This window comes from Hoplias malabaricus, chromosome 7 (genome assembly GCF_029633855.1).
Source record: "Hoplias malabaricus isolate fHopMal1 chromosome 7, fHopMal1.hap1, whole genome shotgun sequence".
NCBI lineage: Eukaryota > Metazoa > Chordata > Actinopteri > Characiformes > Erythrinidae > Hoplias > Hoplias malabaricus.
Window position 1 is genome coordinate 14,058,249 of NC_089806.1, and position 14,547 is coordinate 14,072,795.

General features: G+C 35.6%; 1 protein-coding gene across 3 annotated transcripts in view; it reads left to right on the forward strand.

The window, feature by feature from the left end:
* The first annotated feature begins 514 nt into the window (after positions 1-514).
* Positions 515-14,547, forward strand: part of LOC136702643 (uncharacterized) — a 43,687-nt gene continuing 29,654 nt past the window's right edge. For all 3 annotated transcript variants that reach the window (XM_066677791.1, XM_066677792.1, XM_066677793.1), the window contains exons 1-17: positions 515-606; positions 3,555-3,656; positions 4,074-4,169; positions 5,497-5,598; positions 5,742-5,837; positions 7,065-7,166; positions 7,258-7,353; positions 7,879-7,980; positions 8,106-8,201; positions 10,006-10,107; positions 10,273-10,368; positions 10,916-11,017; positions 11,423-11,518; positions 12,108-12,209; positions 12,353-12,448; positions 14,041-14,142; positions 14,234-14,329. In XM_066677791.1, coding sequence (XP_066533888.1) covers positions 528-606; positions 3,555-3,656; positions 4,074-4,169; positions 5,497-5,598; positions 5,742-5,837; positions 7,065-7,166; positions 7,258-7,353; positions 7,879-7,980; positions 8,106-8,201; positions 10,006-10,107; positions 10,273-10,368; positions 10,916-11,017; positions 11,423-11,518; positions 12,108-12,209; positions 12,353-12,448; positions 14,041-14,142; positions 14,234-14,329 — 1,663 coding nt within the window. In that variant the 5' untranslated portion in view covers positions 515-527. The remainder of the gene's footprint in view (positions 607-3,554; positions 3,657-4,073; positions 4,170-5,496; positions 5,599-5,741; positions 5,838-7,064; positions 7,167-7,257; positions 7,354-7,878; positions 7,981-8,105; positions 8,202-10,005; positions 10,108-10,272; positions 10,369-10,915; positions 11,018-11,422; positions 11,519-12,107; positions 12,210-12,352; positions 12,449-14,040; positions 14,143-14,233; positions 14,330-14,547) is intronic.

Genomic DNA, 14,547 nt, shown 5'->3' on the forward strand with positions numbered 1-14,547 from the left:
ATCTTTTCTTTCCCTTCATCTATCTAATGTGCTTGGACACAGCTTGTGAACAGCCAGCCTCTTTAGCAATGACCTTTTTTGTCTTGCCCGGCTTGTGTAAAGTGTCAATGGTCGTCTTTTTGACAACTGTCAAGTCAGCAGTCTTCCCTATGATTGTGTAGCCTACAGAACTAGAATGAGAGACCATTTAAAGGCCTTTGCAGGTGTTTTGAGTTAATTAGCTGATTATAGTGTGGCACTGAATGTCTTCAACATTTTCACAATATTCACATATTCTGAGATACTGAATTTGGGGTTTTCATTAGTTGTCAATTATAATCATCAAATTAAAAGAAACACTTTTCAAGTTTCACATTTTAAATGGAATTACTGAAATAAATCAATGTTTTCATGATATTCTAATTTTATGACCAGCACCTCTATATCACACAGTCTTCTAATAAATATCCACATCTTCATTCTATACCTATATCAACTCTAAAATATACAATGCCGTCTCTCTGTCTTCAGATATTAATGGTGAGAACATGAGAGTCGATTATCCCGAACATAAATCTTGGTTGGCTGCAGTTTCTGAAATGGAACTGGCTCCAAGCACAGATGCAGGTAAGATTTATCATTTTAATGACACCATGCCTAAAATTGGACAGGCATTGGGATTGTGGGGTCAGAAAGGTCATCTGCCTTAAACGACTGACTTAGTTATCTGTCTAATTAAAAAAACAATGAAACATCCTCAACAGGTTTCATTTATTTAAAGCATGTTAAGGTATGGACACATTGACCTGGGTAGGTCTAGGATACAAACAAAATAGCATTCATGAGGCTCTTGTTTTTATACAGTATTCAGGGGTGATATGGATATCACTGCTCCTTTTTTACACACTCCATATGCCAAGCTGGATTCCACTACAGCCTAAAGGCACCTTATTCCCCATGCACATATAAGGGCTTCTGCTTCCGGTTAGCTCTTCAGACATTGTTTACTGGACACTGTTAGGTTCATAAGAAAGTTTGTGTACTTTTTAGAAAAGTTTCTTATCTACACTCAAGGCCATTTTACTGTCCCACATAGTCCCTTTTCTTCCCATTAATTATGTTTCTGTTTTTCACATCCTCACAGCCTTTGACAATCTCTTGACTAACACCTGGCTTCTCCCTGTCCTCACAAATACATCACACCCCTTAATTATTATTTCCAAATGACATGATTACTTTTAGGTTGCTGAATAGTCATTATTTGGTATATCATTAACAATGGTTTTGTTATTTTTGAGCCAAGTTTTACAAAATAACTATCTCAGGCTTCAGGTCTCAGGCCTTGAGCAGGTCCTTTCTCACAGTTGTCCTTTGTGCTAATAAGGCAAACTGATAATAAAAGATAATAAAACTGTCACTGTCTGAGGCCTCTGCATTGGATCCGACAGGTGCTTTGATAATAAGACTCAGTTTTTGTAAGAGCCTTTGTTCACATAAATTATGTATGTGTATTATTTAACAGAATTTAGCTAAACTACAATGAGCTTCGTCAGAGTCATGATAAGCTTTCTTTCTTCCATCAGGATATTTTGAATTCAGTCAGTTACGACAGCTTTAATCTGACCCAAAATACAATTTACAATAATATTATTTTAGACCAAATGCTGACAGTCAGCAGAGCAACTGGAAACAAACATAAATACACACAAATATTTTGAGCCTCTACTGAACAAGTCAAAGACAAGACACATTTTAAACTGTTGACTTCTAATATTTTTTTCTTCGTGTGAGCTCCTGTGAGAAAAGATAATGGTTGCTTAAATGATCTTTACCAAAAAAAAAAAAAAATTATATATATATATATTATGGCAAGCCAAACAGGAAATATTTAATGAACTTTGATATATATATATAGAATGAACGTTGACTGTCTCGTTTCCGAAGGCTTTACTGCTATCTGTTTATTGTTGTCATGGAGGCAATCACCAGCCTCGCGGTGCGCTATTTCAAAATAAGAGCGGACAGCGCGATTGAAAAAAAATCATATCATATTAAAAAAAAAAAACTTTTCAAAACAGCTCTCGTGCCAGAAATAGATGCCCAATGGGCCTAAAAAGGCCAGGAGGCCGCTATTTGAGTATGGGGATATAGAATGAACGCTGATATATATAGAATGATCATGGCCAAGGACTTCCGAACCATTCTGGAGGATCATGTACATTCAATGGTTCAAACATTGTGTCCTGAAGGCGATTCCGTGTATCAGGATGACAATGCACGAATACACACAGCAAGACTGGTGAAAGATTGGTTTGATGAACACGAAAGTGAAGTTGAACATCTCCCATGGCCGGCACAGTCACCAGATCTAAATATTATTGAGTCACTTTGAGGTGTTTTGGAGGAGCGAGTCAGGAAACGTTTTCCTCCACCAGCATCACGTAGTGACCTGGCCACTATCCTGCAAGAAGAATGGCTTAAAATCCATCTCACCACTGTACAGGACTTTCTCAAGACAAATTGCTGCTGTATTGGCCACAAAAGGAGGCCCTACACCACACTAATACATTATTGTTGTCTAAAACCAGGTGTTTTAGTTTTATTGTCCAACCCCTGTATGTCAGCTTTCATTCTATATATATCTGCATTCATTCTATATGTATCAAAGTTCATTCTATATATATCAGCATTCATTCTATATATATCAACGTTCATTCTATATATATCAAAGTTCATTCTATATATATCAAAGTTCATTCTATATATATCAACGTTCATTCTATATATATCAACGTTCATTCTATATATATCAGTGTTCATTCTATATATATCAGCTTTCATTCTATATATATCAGCGTTCATTCTATATATATCAACGTTCATTCTATATATATCAACGTTCATTCTATATATATCAGCGTTCATTCTATATATATCAACGTTCATTCTTTATATATCAGCATTCATTCTATATATATCAACGTTCATTCTATATATATCAAAGTTCATTCTATATATATATCAGCGTTCATTCTATATATATCAACGTTCATTCTATATATATCAACGTTCATTCTATATATATCAGTGTTCATTCTATATATATCAGTGTTCATTCTATATATATCAGCGTTCATTCTATATATATCAACGTTCATTCTATATATATATCAGCTTTCATTCTATATATATCAGCGTTCATTCTATATATATCAACGTTCATTCTATATATATATCAGCTTTCATTCTATATATATCAGCGTTCATTCTATATATATCAGTGTTCATTCTATATATATCAAAGTTCATTATATATATATCAGCTTTCATTCTATAGATATCAAAGTTCATTCAATATTTCCTGTTTGGCTTGCCATATTATGTATATATATATTTGTGTGGGACAATATTTTTAAGAAGTGAAAGTGTGAGATAACTGCTTAGAAATAAAAATCCCTTGATAATCAGTATTATTGTTAAGATGCTAATTATACTTATAATAATAAGATGCTAATAATAATAATAATAATAATGATAATTTACTGAAAAAGTAACCTACACAATCAATGTAACAGGAAACTTCAGGATTGGAGACCGGGTCAGGGTGAAAGACTCTGTGAGTTCTCCAAAATACGGATGGGGAAGTGCATCTCACAGAAGCATCGCTGTGGTTAAAGGTACAAAAGTCTAGAGTTATTTATAGAATTGGAAAAAAAGTGTTTCACATTTCTTGATCAATGGAACACTATGTAATATTTTTACCTTAAAGTTACAGCTCCAAATTCATTCTGATAATTCATTGCCCTGTAATAGCGAGGACAGAGGCTCTGTTGTTGATACTCTGGGCTCAGCACTGCAGTAACCTCACTATGTCACTTTGTGTGGAGGGTAGGAAACCACAAACCTCACTTCTCCTCCCCATTGATTTCAGTACAGTGCTATAAAAATGAATTCCATTAGGGAGAGCCCCAGGAGCAAAAAAATAAAAAAAAAATAAAATAAATTTTACCTAGTGTTCCTTTAAGTGGCAATATTAATTTATTAAACCTGTAATTGTTTATGGTGCAATTAAGATATTTGTATTACATTTTCAGCTATTAATGGTGAAACCATGAGAGTCGATTATCCCGAACATAAATCTTGGTTGGCTGCAGTTTCTGAAATGGAGCTGGCCCCCAGCACTGATTCAGGTAAGACTGAGAACAAGATACCTGCTGTTGTGTTAAATTAAAATATAATGGAACAGGTTTCATGAATTATACCGACATTATAGACTTCTTGGGTCACTTTATGTGAGAAGTTTGTTGGGTTCTCCCTGTGTTTGCATTTGCTTTTTGCAAATATTCCAGTTTTTTTCCCCACAAAAAAATAACCTGTAGATTAATTGGCTGAGAGAAATTTTCCACAGCCATGAGTGACAGTCTCACAGAGCGGGGTGTTGGGGTGGTCAAGGCATAAACAGAAACTGAGGTAATTGCAGGAGACGTTTAATTAAAACAACAAGGGAACGAAGCAGAGAGGCTCAGGAACTAGACAAAAGGGACTAAACCTAAGGGCTAGAATGCTAAGCACAAAACACAAGGGCTAAGCACAAAGCACGTGCTAAACACTAAACACAAGAGCTAAACACAGAGGCTAAACACTAAACAAGAACATATCAAAAGGTGCAAAACACTAAACCGTAAGTTGAACATTAAACTAGATGGCTACACAAGACAGCTAAACAGAGCAAAACACAAAAAATAAACAAGAACTAAACAGAGCAGAACACAGAAGCTAAACATAACAAGAATATTAAGCAAGGGCATGAACCACAAACATACATACAACCACAATGAACCACAAACATACATACAACCACAATGAACCACAAACATACATACAACCACAATGAACCACAAACAGAAAACACTGACCTGGGACTATAAAAAGACAACACAAACAAGAAACACCTGGGACAGATAACGAGGGGGCAGGAACACAAAGGAGGCACAAGAGGGAGGAGCAAAGACCCGGAAGACAGGAAGAAAACAAAGCCATGTGCTGATACATACATGACAAACAATCATGACGAACAGACAAATGACATACAGACAAAGTAAACAATGATACACATACAGCAGGAAAACACTATACAGGGCTATACATGACAGACAGCATGAAAGCATCATGCCCTGTGATGGACGTGTTCTGTTCGGGGATTGTTTTGGTCTTGTGTCCGGCGGCTCCAGTGGGCTCTGGACCCATCGTGACCCCTGATCAGTACGAAGTTGCTGTTGCAGAACATGAATTGTTGAATGTTTTATGAAGTATGTATAAATTCATTTCCGCCAGTGCAAAATTAAAGCAGTGAACTTTCAAATATGTCTTGTGCTGATCAACAGTGGCACTAAAGTGTTCATTTATATGGAAACTAAAACAACCAAACTCTCATGATTATAGACTCTGATGGTTACCTGGAGTGTTGTGAAATGTGTTTCCTCAGTGAAAGCAGTGTTTCCTGTCTTCATGTTATAGAAAATTTCAGGATTGGAGACAAAGTGCGGGTGAAAGTCTCTGTTAGTTCTCCAAGATACCAGTGGGAAGATGCCTCTAATAAGAGTGTTGGTGTGATTACAGGCAAGAAGTTTTGCAGTCAAATACAGTTATTTATATTTCTGCACAAAATATAACAGTGATTCACAGCTCATCATTCAGTAATCAATTACACTAAATCTGTATGAACTCCACAGTAATGACAGGTGTTTTTTCTCTTTCTACAGCGATCGATGGTGAAACTTTGACTGTGGACTTTCCTGAGCGTAAAGCTTGGAAGGCTAACGTTTCTGAAATAGAGCTGGCTCCCAGTGTCGACTCAAGTAAGATTGACTCTTATGATGACATCATTACAGTTGTAGATGAGTGACAATGTAAATTCATGTCAGAAATTACCCAAATTAACTCCAGGTTCTTAACACAATTTCTGAATCTCTTGCTTCATCTTGACCTGTAAAATGAAATTCTTGTTTTAAAATCTTTTTTTCTCATTTGTTTTGTATCTGATTTCCTCCATGTCTGATTATCGAGCTGCAGATCAGCACTTGTGTCTCCAAACATTTCAAAAGAAACTACAGCCTATAGACGACACTTTTGTGCAACTTTAGTTGAGGAGGTTTATTTTTTAAAACATGCATTACTCCAAAATCATTCAGGTGAAAAACAGTATCAGTCAGGACCAGAAATTGGTGTACAAACAAATGAACAAACAAAAATGTTTAAATTTGATTTGCCAGTTTTTAATTTTTATCAATTTGATTAAGGTTTAAACATTTTGTAATTTACAAGTAATCTAATAAATGTGAAACATTAAATATCCTTCTCTTAACAGTGTTTTAAGTTGAATTAACTTTTGTCAAGCAGGTATTTGCATATTTTTTTCCTTTCTTTTAATAATAAAACAACATCAAATATATTGTCAGTTCATTCTTAGGCAAAACACAACTTATTCTTGCCTTCATTCAGTTTACATGATTTACTGTATGATATATTTACATTCATGGCATTTAGCTGATGCTTTTTTCTAAAGCACCACACACTGTGGATCCCTGGAGAAGTGTGACTCTGTGTTTGTGGTGATCAAGATCAAGATTGATTCATCATCATTCCAACAATGACTGGCTTTATGTTTAGTAAAAATGTTCTGATGTTTCTGTTGATTATTGATCTACTGGTTTAATGAATCCTTGTTTGATGAGCTTTTAATTTACTACGTAAGACAGGCACAGATTTTTTTTATTTTTTTGATGTTTAATATACCCCTTCAATGTTTTATTAAGGATATAAATATAAACCACTTTAACATATTTCATATCAACATCCTTAATGTTTAGTAATAATAATAAATATAAAAGGTTAGTAATTAAGTTTTATAAATGAGTACTAACTTGGTTTGTAGCGGACAGAAAGACAAACAGAGCCAAAAACTATGCTTAATGGCTATTCTATGTAACATATAAAAGCTTTTATTACAATATCTCACAACTACCTGAAATACATTATTATTGGTTTCTTTAATGAAGTCTATATTTCCCTGCTCTGTGTTAAAGGAAACTTCAGGGTTGGAGACCAGGTCAGAGTCAAAGCCTCTGTTAGTTCTCCAAGATACAACTGGGGACGTGCCTCTAACAGAAGCGTTGGTGTGGTTACAGGCAAGAGACTACAATTATTTACACTTCATTTATACAACTGGGAAAATGAAAATGCAATTTGTATGAACTCTGTCTTTTTCTTGTTCTGCAGCTATTAGTGGTGACAGTATGACTGTGGATTTTCCTGAACACATGTCTTGGAAAGCTGACGCTTCTGAAATGGAACTGGCTCCCAGTGAGGATCCTGGTACGATTGAGTATTAATGTGTCTGCATGAAAATGAATTAATTATTTATTCTTTTGTTTTGAGTCAGTGAGATATTAAAGGCAAATTAAGTTAATTTTTATTAGAGTACACTCAGTCTTCTCAAGTAAACATTGACACACATGTGCACAACTAGAAAAAAAACATAAATGCACACCAATTTCTGCAGCCTCTAATTAATAGGTCAGGGACATAAACTACTTGTAAACTGTTCACTTGTAATTGTTTTGCTTTGTTATGTAAGTAATAACTTTGTAATTTTGTTGTTTTTGAAATGTAATTATTTCATTTTGAACTTTAGATAAAAGTAGATGCACTTTTCTGAAAAAGTAAAATAATTTCCAATAACTTAATTATTTTCTTGCTTCAGACAGCCTGTAAATATTTCTGTATGAACTTGAAATGTAGTATTGTTGTAATAATAATAATAATAATAATAATAATAATAATAATAATAATAATAATAATGTTTTACTGAATAATTAACTTACACAATCAATGTAAAAGGAAACTTCAGGATTGGAGACCGGGTCAGGGTTAAAGCCTCTGTTAGTTCTCCACAATTCGGATGGGGAAGTGCATCTCATGGGAGCATTGCTGTGGTTACAGGTACAGACATATAGAGTCATTTGTAGAATTTGGAAAATGTTCTTCATTAAGTGATAAGTGAATATTCTTATACTTAAACATTTAATAGTTTATGATAAATAAAAACATTTTCTTTACATTTTCAGCTATTAATGGTGAAACAATGACAGTAGATTATCCTGAGCATAAATCTTGGAAGGCTGCAGTTTCTGAAATGGAACTGGCTCCCAGCACTGACTCAGGTAAGACTGACCATTATTGTGGCAAGATGTATGGATTAATTACAGGGATTTTTAAGGTGGCCCACTCTGTCTTATCACAGAAACAATTATGAAGCAAAAGCATTTTGAGAACACAACAGCATTATGGGAGACTGCAAATATTAATGTGAATTCAAAAGGGGAGAACACGATCACAAATGGAAGGACAGAAATGAAAATATGGGAGAACATGAATACAAACAGGAGAATAGCTTGTGTGCAAAATCACTATTCAAAATGGTTCTGGGGGCAGCGTTGTCTTTGAGACAGAAGAAATGTAATTGGTTACCAGCCCACAGGTATGGATGAACATTACTGCTTAGCACACATTGGCCAGAGATTTTCAAATAAAGCTCAATAACCCTGTAAAGATCCACGTAGACCCTTGTGTCTGTGTGCTCTGATTTCCAGATTTTGGAAGAAATAAATAAGCAGAATACTCTACACTTAGTTCTGTTTCCTAATTTGTTGCAAAACCGTTGCAAAAGTCTCAGTATTTATTTTTGCTGGAATGGAAGATAAAGTAACTGCCTCAGAGGAAGGTGCAGAATGTTATAATGCTGTGCTGCTTCTGAAGGAACCACAGAAATCATACAATAATGCCCTGTTTCTCTGAGGAAGAGACTAAGACAAAGTTGAATAGCACATGATTGCAGCCTGTGAGGAAGCAGAGCATTATTGTATGTTATTCTGCAGATTCATAAGAGGCAGCAACCATAAATAAAGTTTGTAAAATGTAATTCTTTAGAATCAGCCTCGATCGCAGCTGGATTTTGTTTTATTTTTGTAACATTCTGCAGCTTTCTCTGAGGCAGCTGTAGTAACACAAACGTGCAGGAAAGTCATAATCTGCCTCAGAGGCAGCAGAGTATTCTGCAGCTTCCTCTGATGCAGTTACATTAACTTCCATTCCAGCAAAATTAAACACTTTCGAGTTACATTATTCTCCATCCAAGTAAAACAAAATGCTGAGGTTTTGCAGCACTTCCAACAAATTATGAAAGAGATGCAAGTATACAATAATAAAAAACTAAATTTATGTTGCACATTTATTCTCCCAAAGTAATTCCTGAGCAGGCAACCACGAGGGTCAAGGCATAGCTTTACTGCTTTATGGAGCAGAATTTGAAAATCTCCTCCCCATGCGTTTTTCCCAGTCACATTCCTCTACGCTCCTGGGCTGGTAACCAATTACGTTACTTCTCTCTCAAAGTCAGCACTGCCTCCAGAACCATTTTGAGCAGTGATATTGCACAAGGGCACTCTAATACAAAAGCAAGAAGATGAATACAAATAGGAGAACATCATGAACTGAAACTCTGCATTTCAGGAGTGCCACTCTTACTAGAGATACTGCAATGTCTAAAATGGAACAGGCTCGCAATGCTGTTAAGGACAGATAGATAGATAGATAGATAGATAGATAGATAGATAGATAGATAGATAGATAGATGGATCGATGGATCGATGGATGGATGGGTGGGTGGGTGTTTGGATGGATGGATGGATGGATGGATGGATAATAGATGGATGGATGGATGGATGGATGGATGGAAGAATGGATGGATGGATGGATAGATAGATAGATAGATAGATAGATAGATAGATAGATAGATAGATAGATAGACAGACAGACAGACAGACAAACAGATAGATAGGATTTAGGATAGGATAGATAGGATGTCTTCCAGTGTAAGACATTAACTGTTAAAAATGCTCAGATGACAAATGAACTCTCATGACTCTCTGAAATACTTGTTTTCTCAATAAAATTCCAATTGTACAGGAAAGTTTAGGATCGGAGACCGTGTCAGGGTTAAAGCCTCTGTTACTTCTCCAAAACATGGATGGGGAGATGCCTCTCACAAGAGTGTTGGTGTGGTTACAGGTACGAAGATTTAGAGTCATTTACAGAACTGGAAAATGTAATGTGGATCCAGAGCTCTTCACTGAACACTCATATATAATTTCTTCAAAAAGAATAATAATAAATCAATATAACTGTTGAGTATGTCAATATAAATTATAAAAATGCCTTTCTTTTTCTCTTCAGCTCTTAATGGTGAAAGTATGAGGGTAGATTATCCTGAGCATAAATCTTGGATGGCTGCAGTGTCTGAAATGGAACTGGCTCCCAGCACTGATTCAGGTTTGTTTGATCAATATGGAGACATCATAATAATGAATGGACTTTATAAGGGATGAATACAAATAATATTAAATATCAAATGTAATTTTGTTTGTTCCCCACGTTATCAGTCAATCAAGATGAGTTTGAGGTCTAAAATTCGGTTAATTCCTTTTGCACTTTAGCTACAAGTCTAACAAGTGATGAAAACTTATGGCATGAATGAACAACTGTAACAAGGTCAAATGAATTCAGATAGATGTGATATCTGGTTTCTGATTCTGTGACAGTGTATAAATATTTCTATAATCATAATATAGACAAGAATGAATTACATTACCACTCCATTTTTATAGATAGTTATTTGTCATAAAATGTCAGAATCCATATCTCTTATTTCTTCTAAGAAATGATGGCCTTTACTCAGACAAGCAGAACTAAATGATATGTTAGAACCTTTTAATAATGAAAGTGTGAGATAAGTGCTTAGAGAGCATAATAAACTTCCTGAAAAACTATTATTTCTTTGTTTATTTATAATGATAAAAGTACTTTTTTCATGTAACAGAAAACTTCAGGATTGGAGACCGGGTCAGGGTGAAAGCCTCTGTGAGTTCTCCAAAATACGGATGGGGAAGCGCATCTCACAAAAGCATCGCTGTGGTTACAGGTACAAACATCTAAAGTTATTTATAGAATTGGAAAAAAAGTGTTTCACATTTCTTCATTAAAGGAACACTATGTAATATTTTTACCTTAAAGTTACAGCTTCAAATTCATTCTGATAATTCATTGCCCTGTAATAGCGAGGATAGAGGCTCTGTTGTTGATACTCTGGGCGCAGCACTGCAGTAACCTCACTATGTAACTTTCTGTGGAGGGTAGGAAACCACAAACCTCACTTCTCCTCCCCATTGATTTCAGTACAGTGCTATAAAAATGAATTCCATTAGGGGGAGTCCAAGAGCAAATAAAAAACGAAATCTTACCTAGTGTTTCTTTAAGTGACAATATTAATTTACTTAAACCTGTCATTGTTTATGGTACAATTAAGATACTTTTATTACATTTTCAGCTATTAATGGTGAAACAATGACAGTAGATTATCCTGAGCATAAATCTTGGAAAGCTGCAGTTTCTGAAATGGAGCTGGCTCCCAGCACTGACTCAGGTAAGATTGAGGGCAGGATACTTGTTGTTGTGTTAAATCTAAATCGAACAGGTTTGATGAATTATACCGACATTATAGACTCCTTGGGTCACATTCTGTGAGGAGTTTGGTGGGTTCTCCCTGTGTTTGCAGGTGTTTCTTCCAAACATTCCAGTTTTTTTCCAGCAATCAAAAACAACCTGTAGGTTAATTGGCTGAGAGAAATTTTCCACACCTGCGAGTGACAGCATGAATGCATCATGTCCTGTGATGGACTTGTGTTCTGTTCAGGGATTGTTTTGTTCTTGTGTCCGGTGGCTCCAGTGGGCTCTTGACCCATCATGACCCCTGATCAGTATGAAGTTGTTGTTGCAGAACATGAATTGTTGAATGTTTTATGAAGTATGTATAAATTCATTTCCGCCAGTGCAAAATTAAAGCAGTGAACTTTCAAATATGTCTTGTGCTGATCAACAGTGGCACTAAAGTGTTCATTTATATGGAAACTAAAACAACCAAACTCTCATGATTATAGACTCTGATGGTTACCTGGAGTGTTGTGAAATGTGTTTCCTCAGTGAAAGCAGTGTTTCCTGTCTTCATGTTATAGAAAATTTCAGGATTGGAGACAAAGTGCGGGTGAAAGTCTCTGTTAGTTCTCCAAGATACCAGTGGGAAGATGCCTCTAATAAGAGTGTTGGTGTGATTACAGGCAAGACGTTTTGCAGTCAATTACAGTTATTTATATTTCTGCACAAAATGTAACAGTGATTCACAGCTCATCATTCAGTAATCAATTACACTAAATCTGTATGAACTCCACAGTCATGACAGGTGTTTTTTCTCTTTCTACAGCGATCGATGGTGAAAGTTTGACTGTGGACTTTCCTGAGCGTAAAGCTTGGAAGGCTAACGTTTCTGAAATAGAGCTGGCTCCCAGTGTCGACTCAAGTAAGATTGACTCTTATGATGACATTATTACAGTTGTAGATGAGTGACAATATAAATTCATGTCAGAAATTACCCAAATGTAACAAAATTAACACAATTTCTGAATCTCCTGCTTCATCTTGACCTGTAAAATGAAATTCTTGTTTTAAAATCTCTTTTGGGCGGCACGGTGGCGCAGCAGGTAGTGTCGCAGTCACACAGCTCCAGGGGCCTGGAGGTTGTGGGTTCGATTCCTGCTCCGGATGACTGTCTGTGAGGAGTTGGTGTGTTCTCCCCGTTTCCGTGTGGGTTTCTTCCGGGTGCTCCGGTTTCCTCCCACAGTCCAAAAACACACGTTGATAGGTGGATTGGCGACTCAAAAGTGTCCGTTGGTGTGAATGTGTGAGTGAATGTGTGTGTGTCTGTGTTGCCCTGTGAATAACTGGAGCCCCCTCCAGGGTGTATTCCCGCCTTGCGTCCAATGATTCCAGGTAGGCTCTGGACCCACCGCGACCCTGAATTGGATAAGTGGTTACAGATAATGAATGAATGAAAATCTCTTTTTTCTCAGTTTGTTTTATATCTGAATTCCTCCATGTCTGATTAACGAGCTGCAGATCAGCACTTGTGTCTCCAAACATTTCAAAAGAAACTACAGCCTATAGACGACACTTTTGTGCAACTTTAGTCAAGGAGTTTCATTATTTGAAACATGCATTGCTCCAAAACCATTCAGGTGAAAAACAGTATCAGTCAGGACCACAAATTGGTGTATAAACAAATAAACAAACATAAAATTGTTTAAATTTGATTTGCCAGTTTTTAATTTTTACCCATTTGATTAAGGTTTAAACATTTTGTAATTTACAAGTAATCTAATAAATGTGAAACATTTAAATATCCTTCAGTTAACAGTGTTTTAAGTTCAATTAACTTTTGTCAAACAGGTATTTGCATATTTTTTCCTTTCTTTTAATAATAAAACAATATCAAATATATTGTCAGTTCATTCTTAGGCAAAACACAACTTATTCTTGCCTTCATTCAGTTTATATGATTTCCTGTATGATATATTTACATTCATGGCATTTAGCAGATGCTTTTTTCCAAAGCACCACACATTGTGGATCCCAGGAGAAGTGTGACTCTGTGTTTGTGGTGATCAAGACCAAGATTGATTCATCATCATCATTCATCATAGTAAAAATGTTCTGATGTTTCTGTTGATTATTGATCTATTGGTTTAATGAATCCTTGTTTGATGAGCTTTTAATTTACTAATTAAGACAGGCACAGACTTTTAGATTTTTATATGCTTAAAATACCCCTTCAATGTTTTATTAAGGATATAAATGTAAACCACTTAATCATATTTTATATCAACATCCTTAATGTTTAGTAATAACAATAAATATGAGGTTAGTAATTAAGTTTTATAAATGAGTACTAACTTGGTTTGTAGCTGACAGAAAGAAAAGCAGAGCCAAAAACTATGTTTAATGGCTATTCTATGTAACATATAAAAGCTTTTATAACAATGCCTCACAACTACCTGAAATACATTAGTATTGGTTTCTTTAATGAAATGTATATTTCCCCGCTCTGTGTTAAAGGAAACTTCAGGGTTGGAGACCAGGTCAGGGTCAAAGCCTCTGTTAGTTCTCCAAGATACTTCTGGGGATTGGCCTCTAACAGGAGCGTTGGTGTGGTTACAGGCAAGAGACTACAGTTATTTACACTTCATTTATACAACTGGGAAAATGAAAATGCAATTTGTATGAACTCTGTCTTTTTCTTGTTCTGTAGCTATTAGTGGTGACAGTATGACTGTAGATTTTCCTGAACACATGTCTTGGAAAGCTGACGCTTCTGAAATGGAACTGGCTCCCAGTGAGGATCCTGGTACGATTATTGTGTCTGCATGAAAATGAATGAATTATTTATTCTTTTGTTTTGAGTCAGTGAGATATTAAAGGCAAATGAAGTTAATTTTTGGTGGAGTACACTCAGTCTTCTAAAGTAAACATTGACACACAGCTGCACAACTAGAAAAAAAAATAAATGCACAACAACTTCTGAAGCCTCTAATTAATAGGTCAGGGACATAAACTACTTGTAAA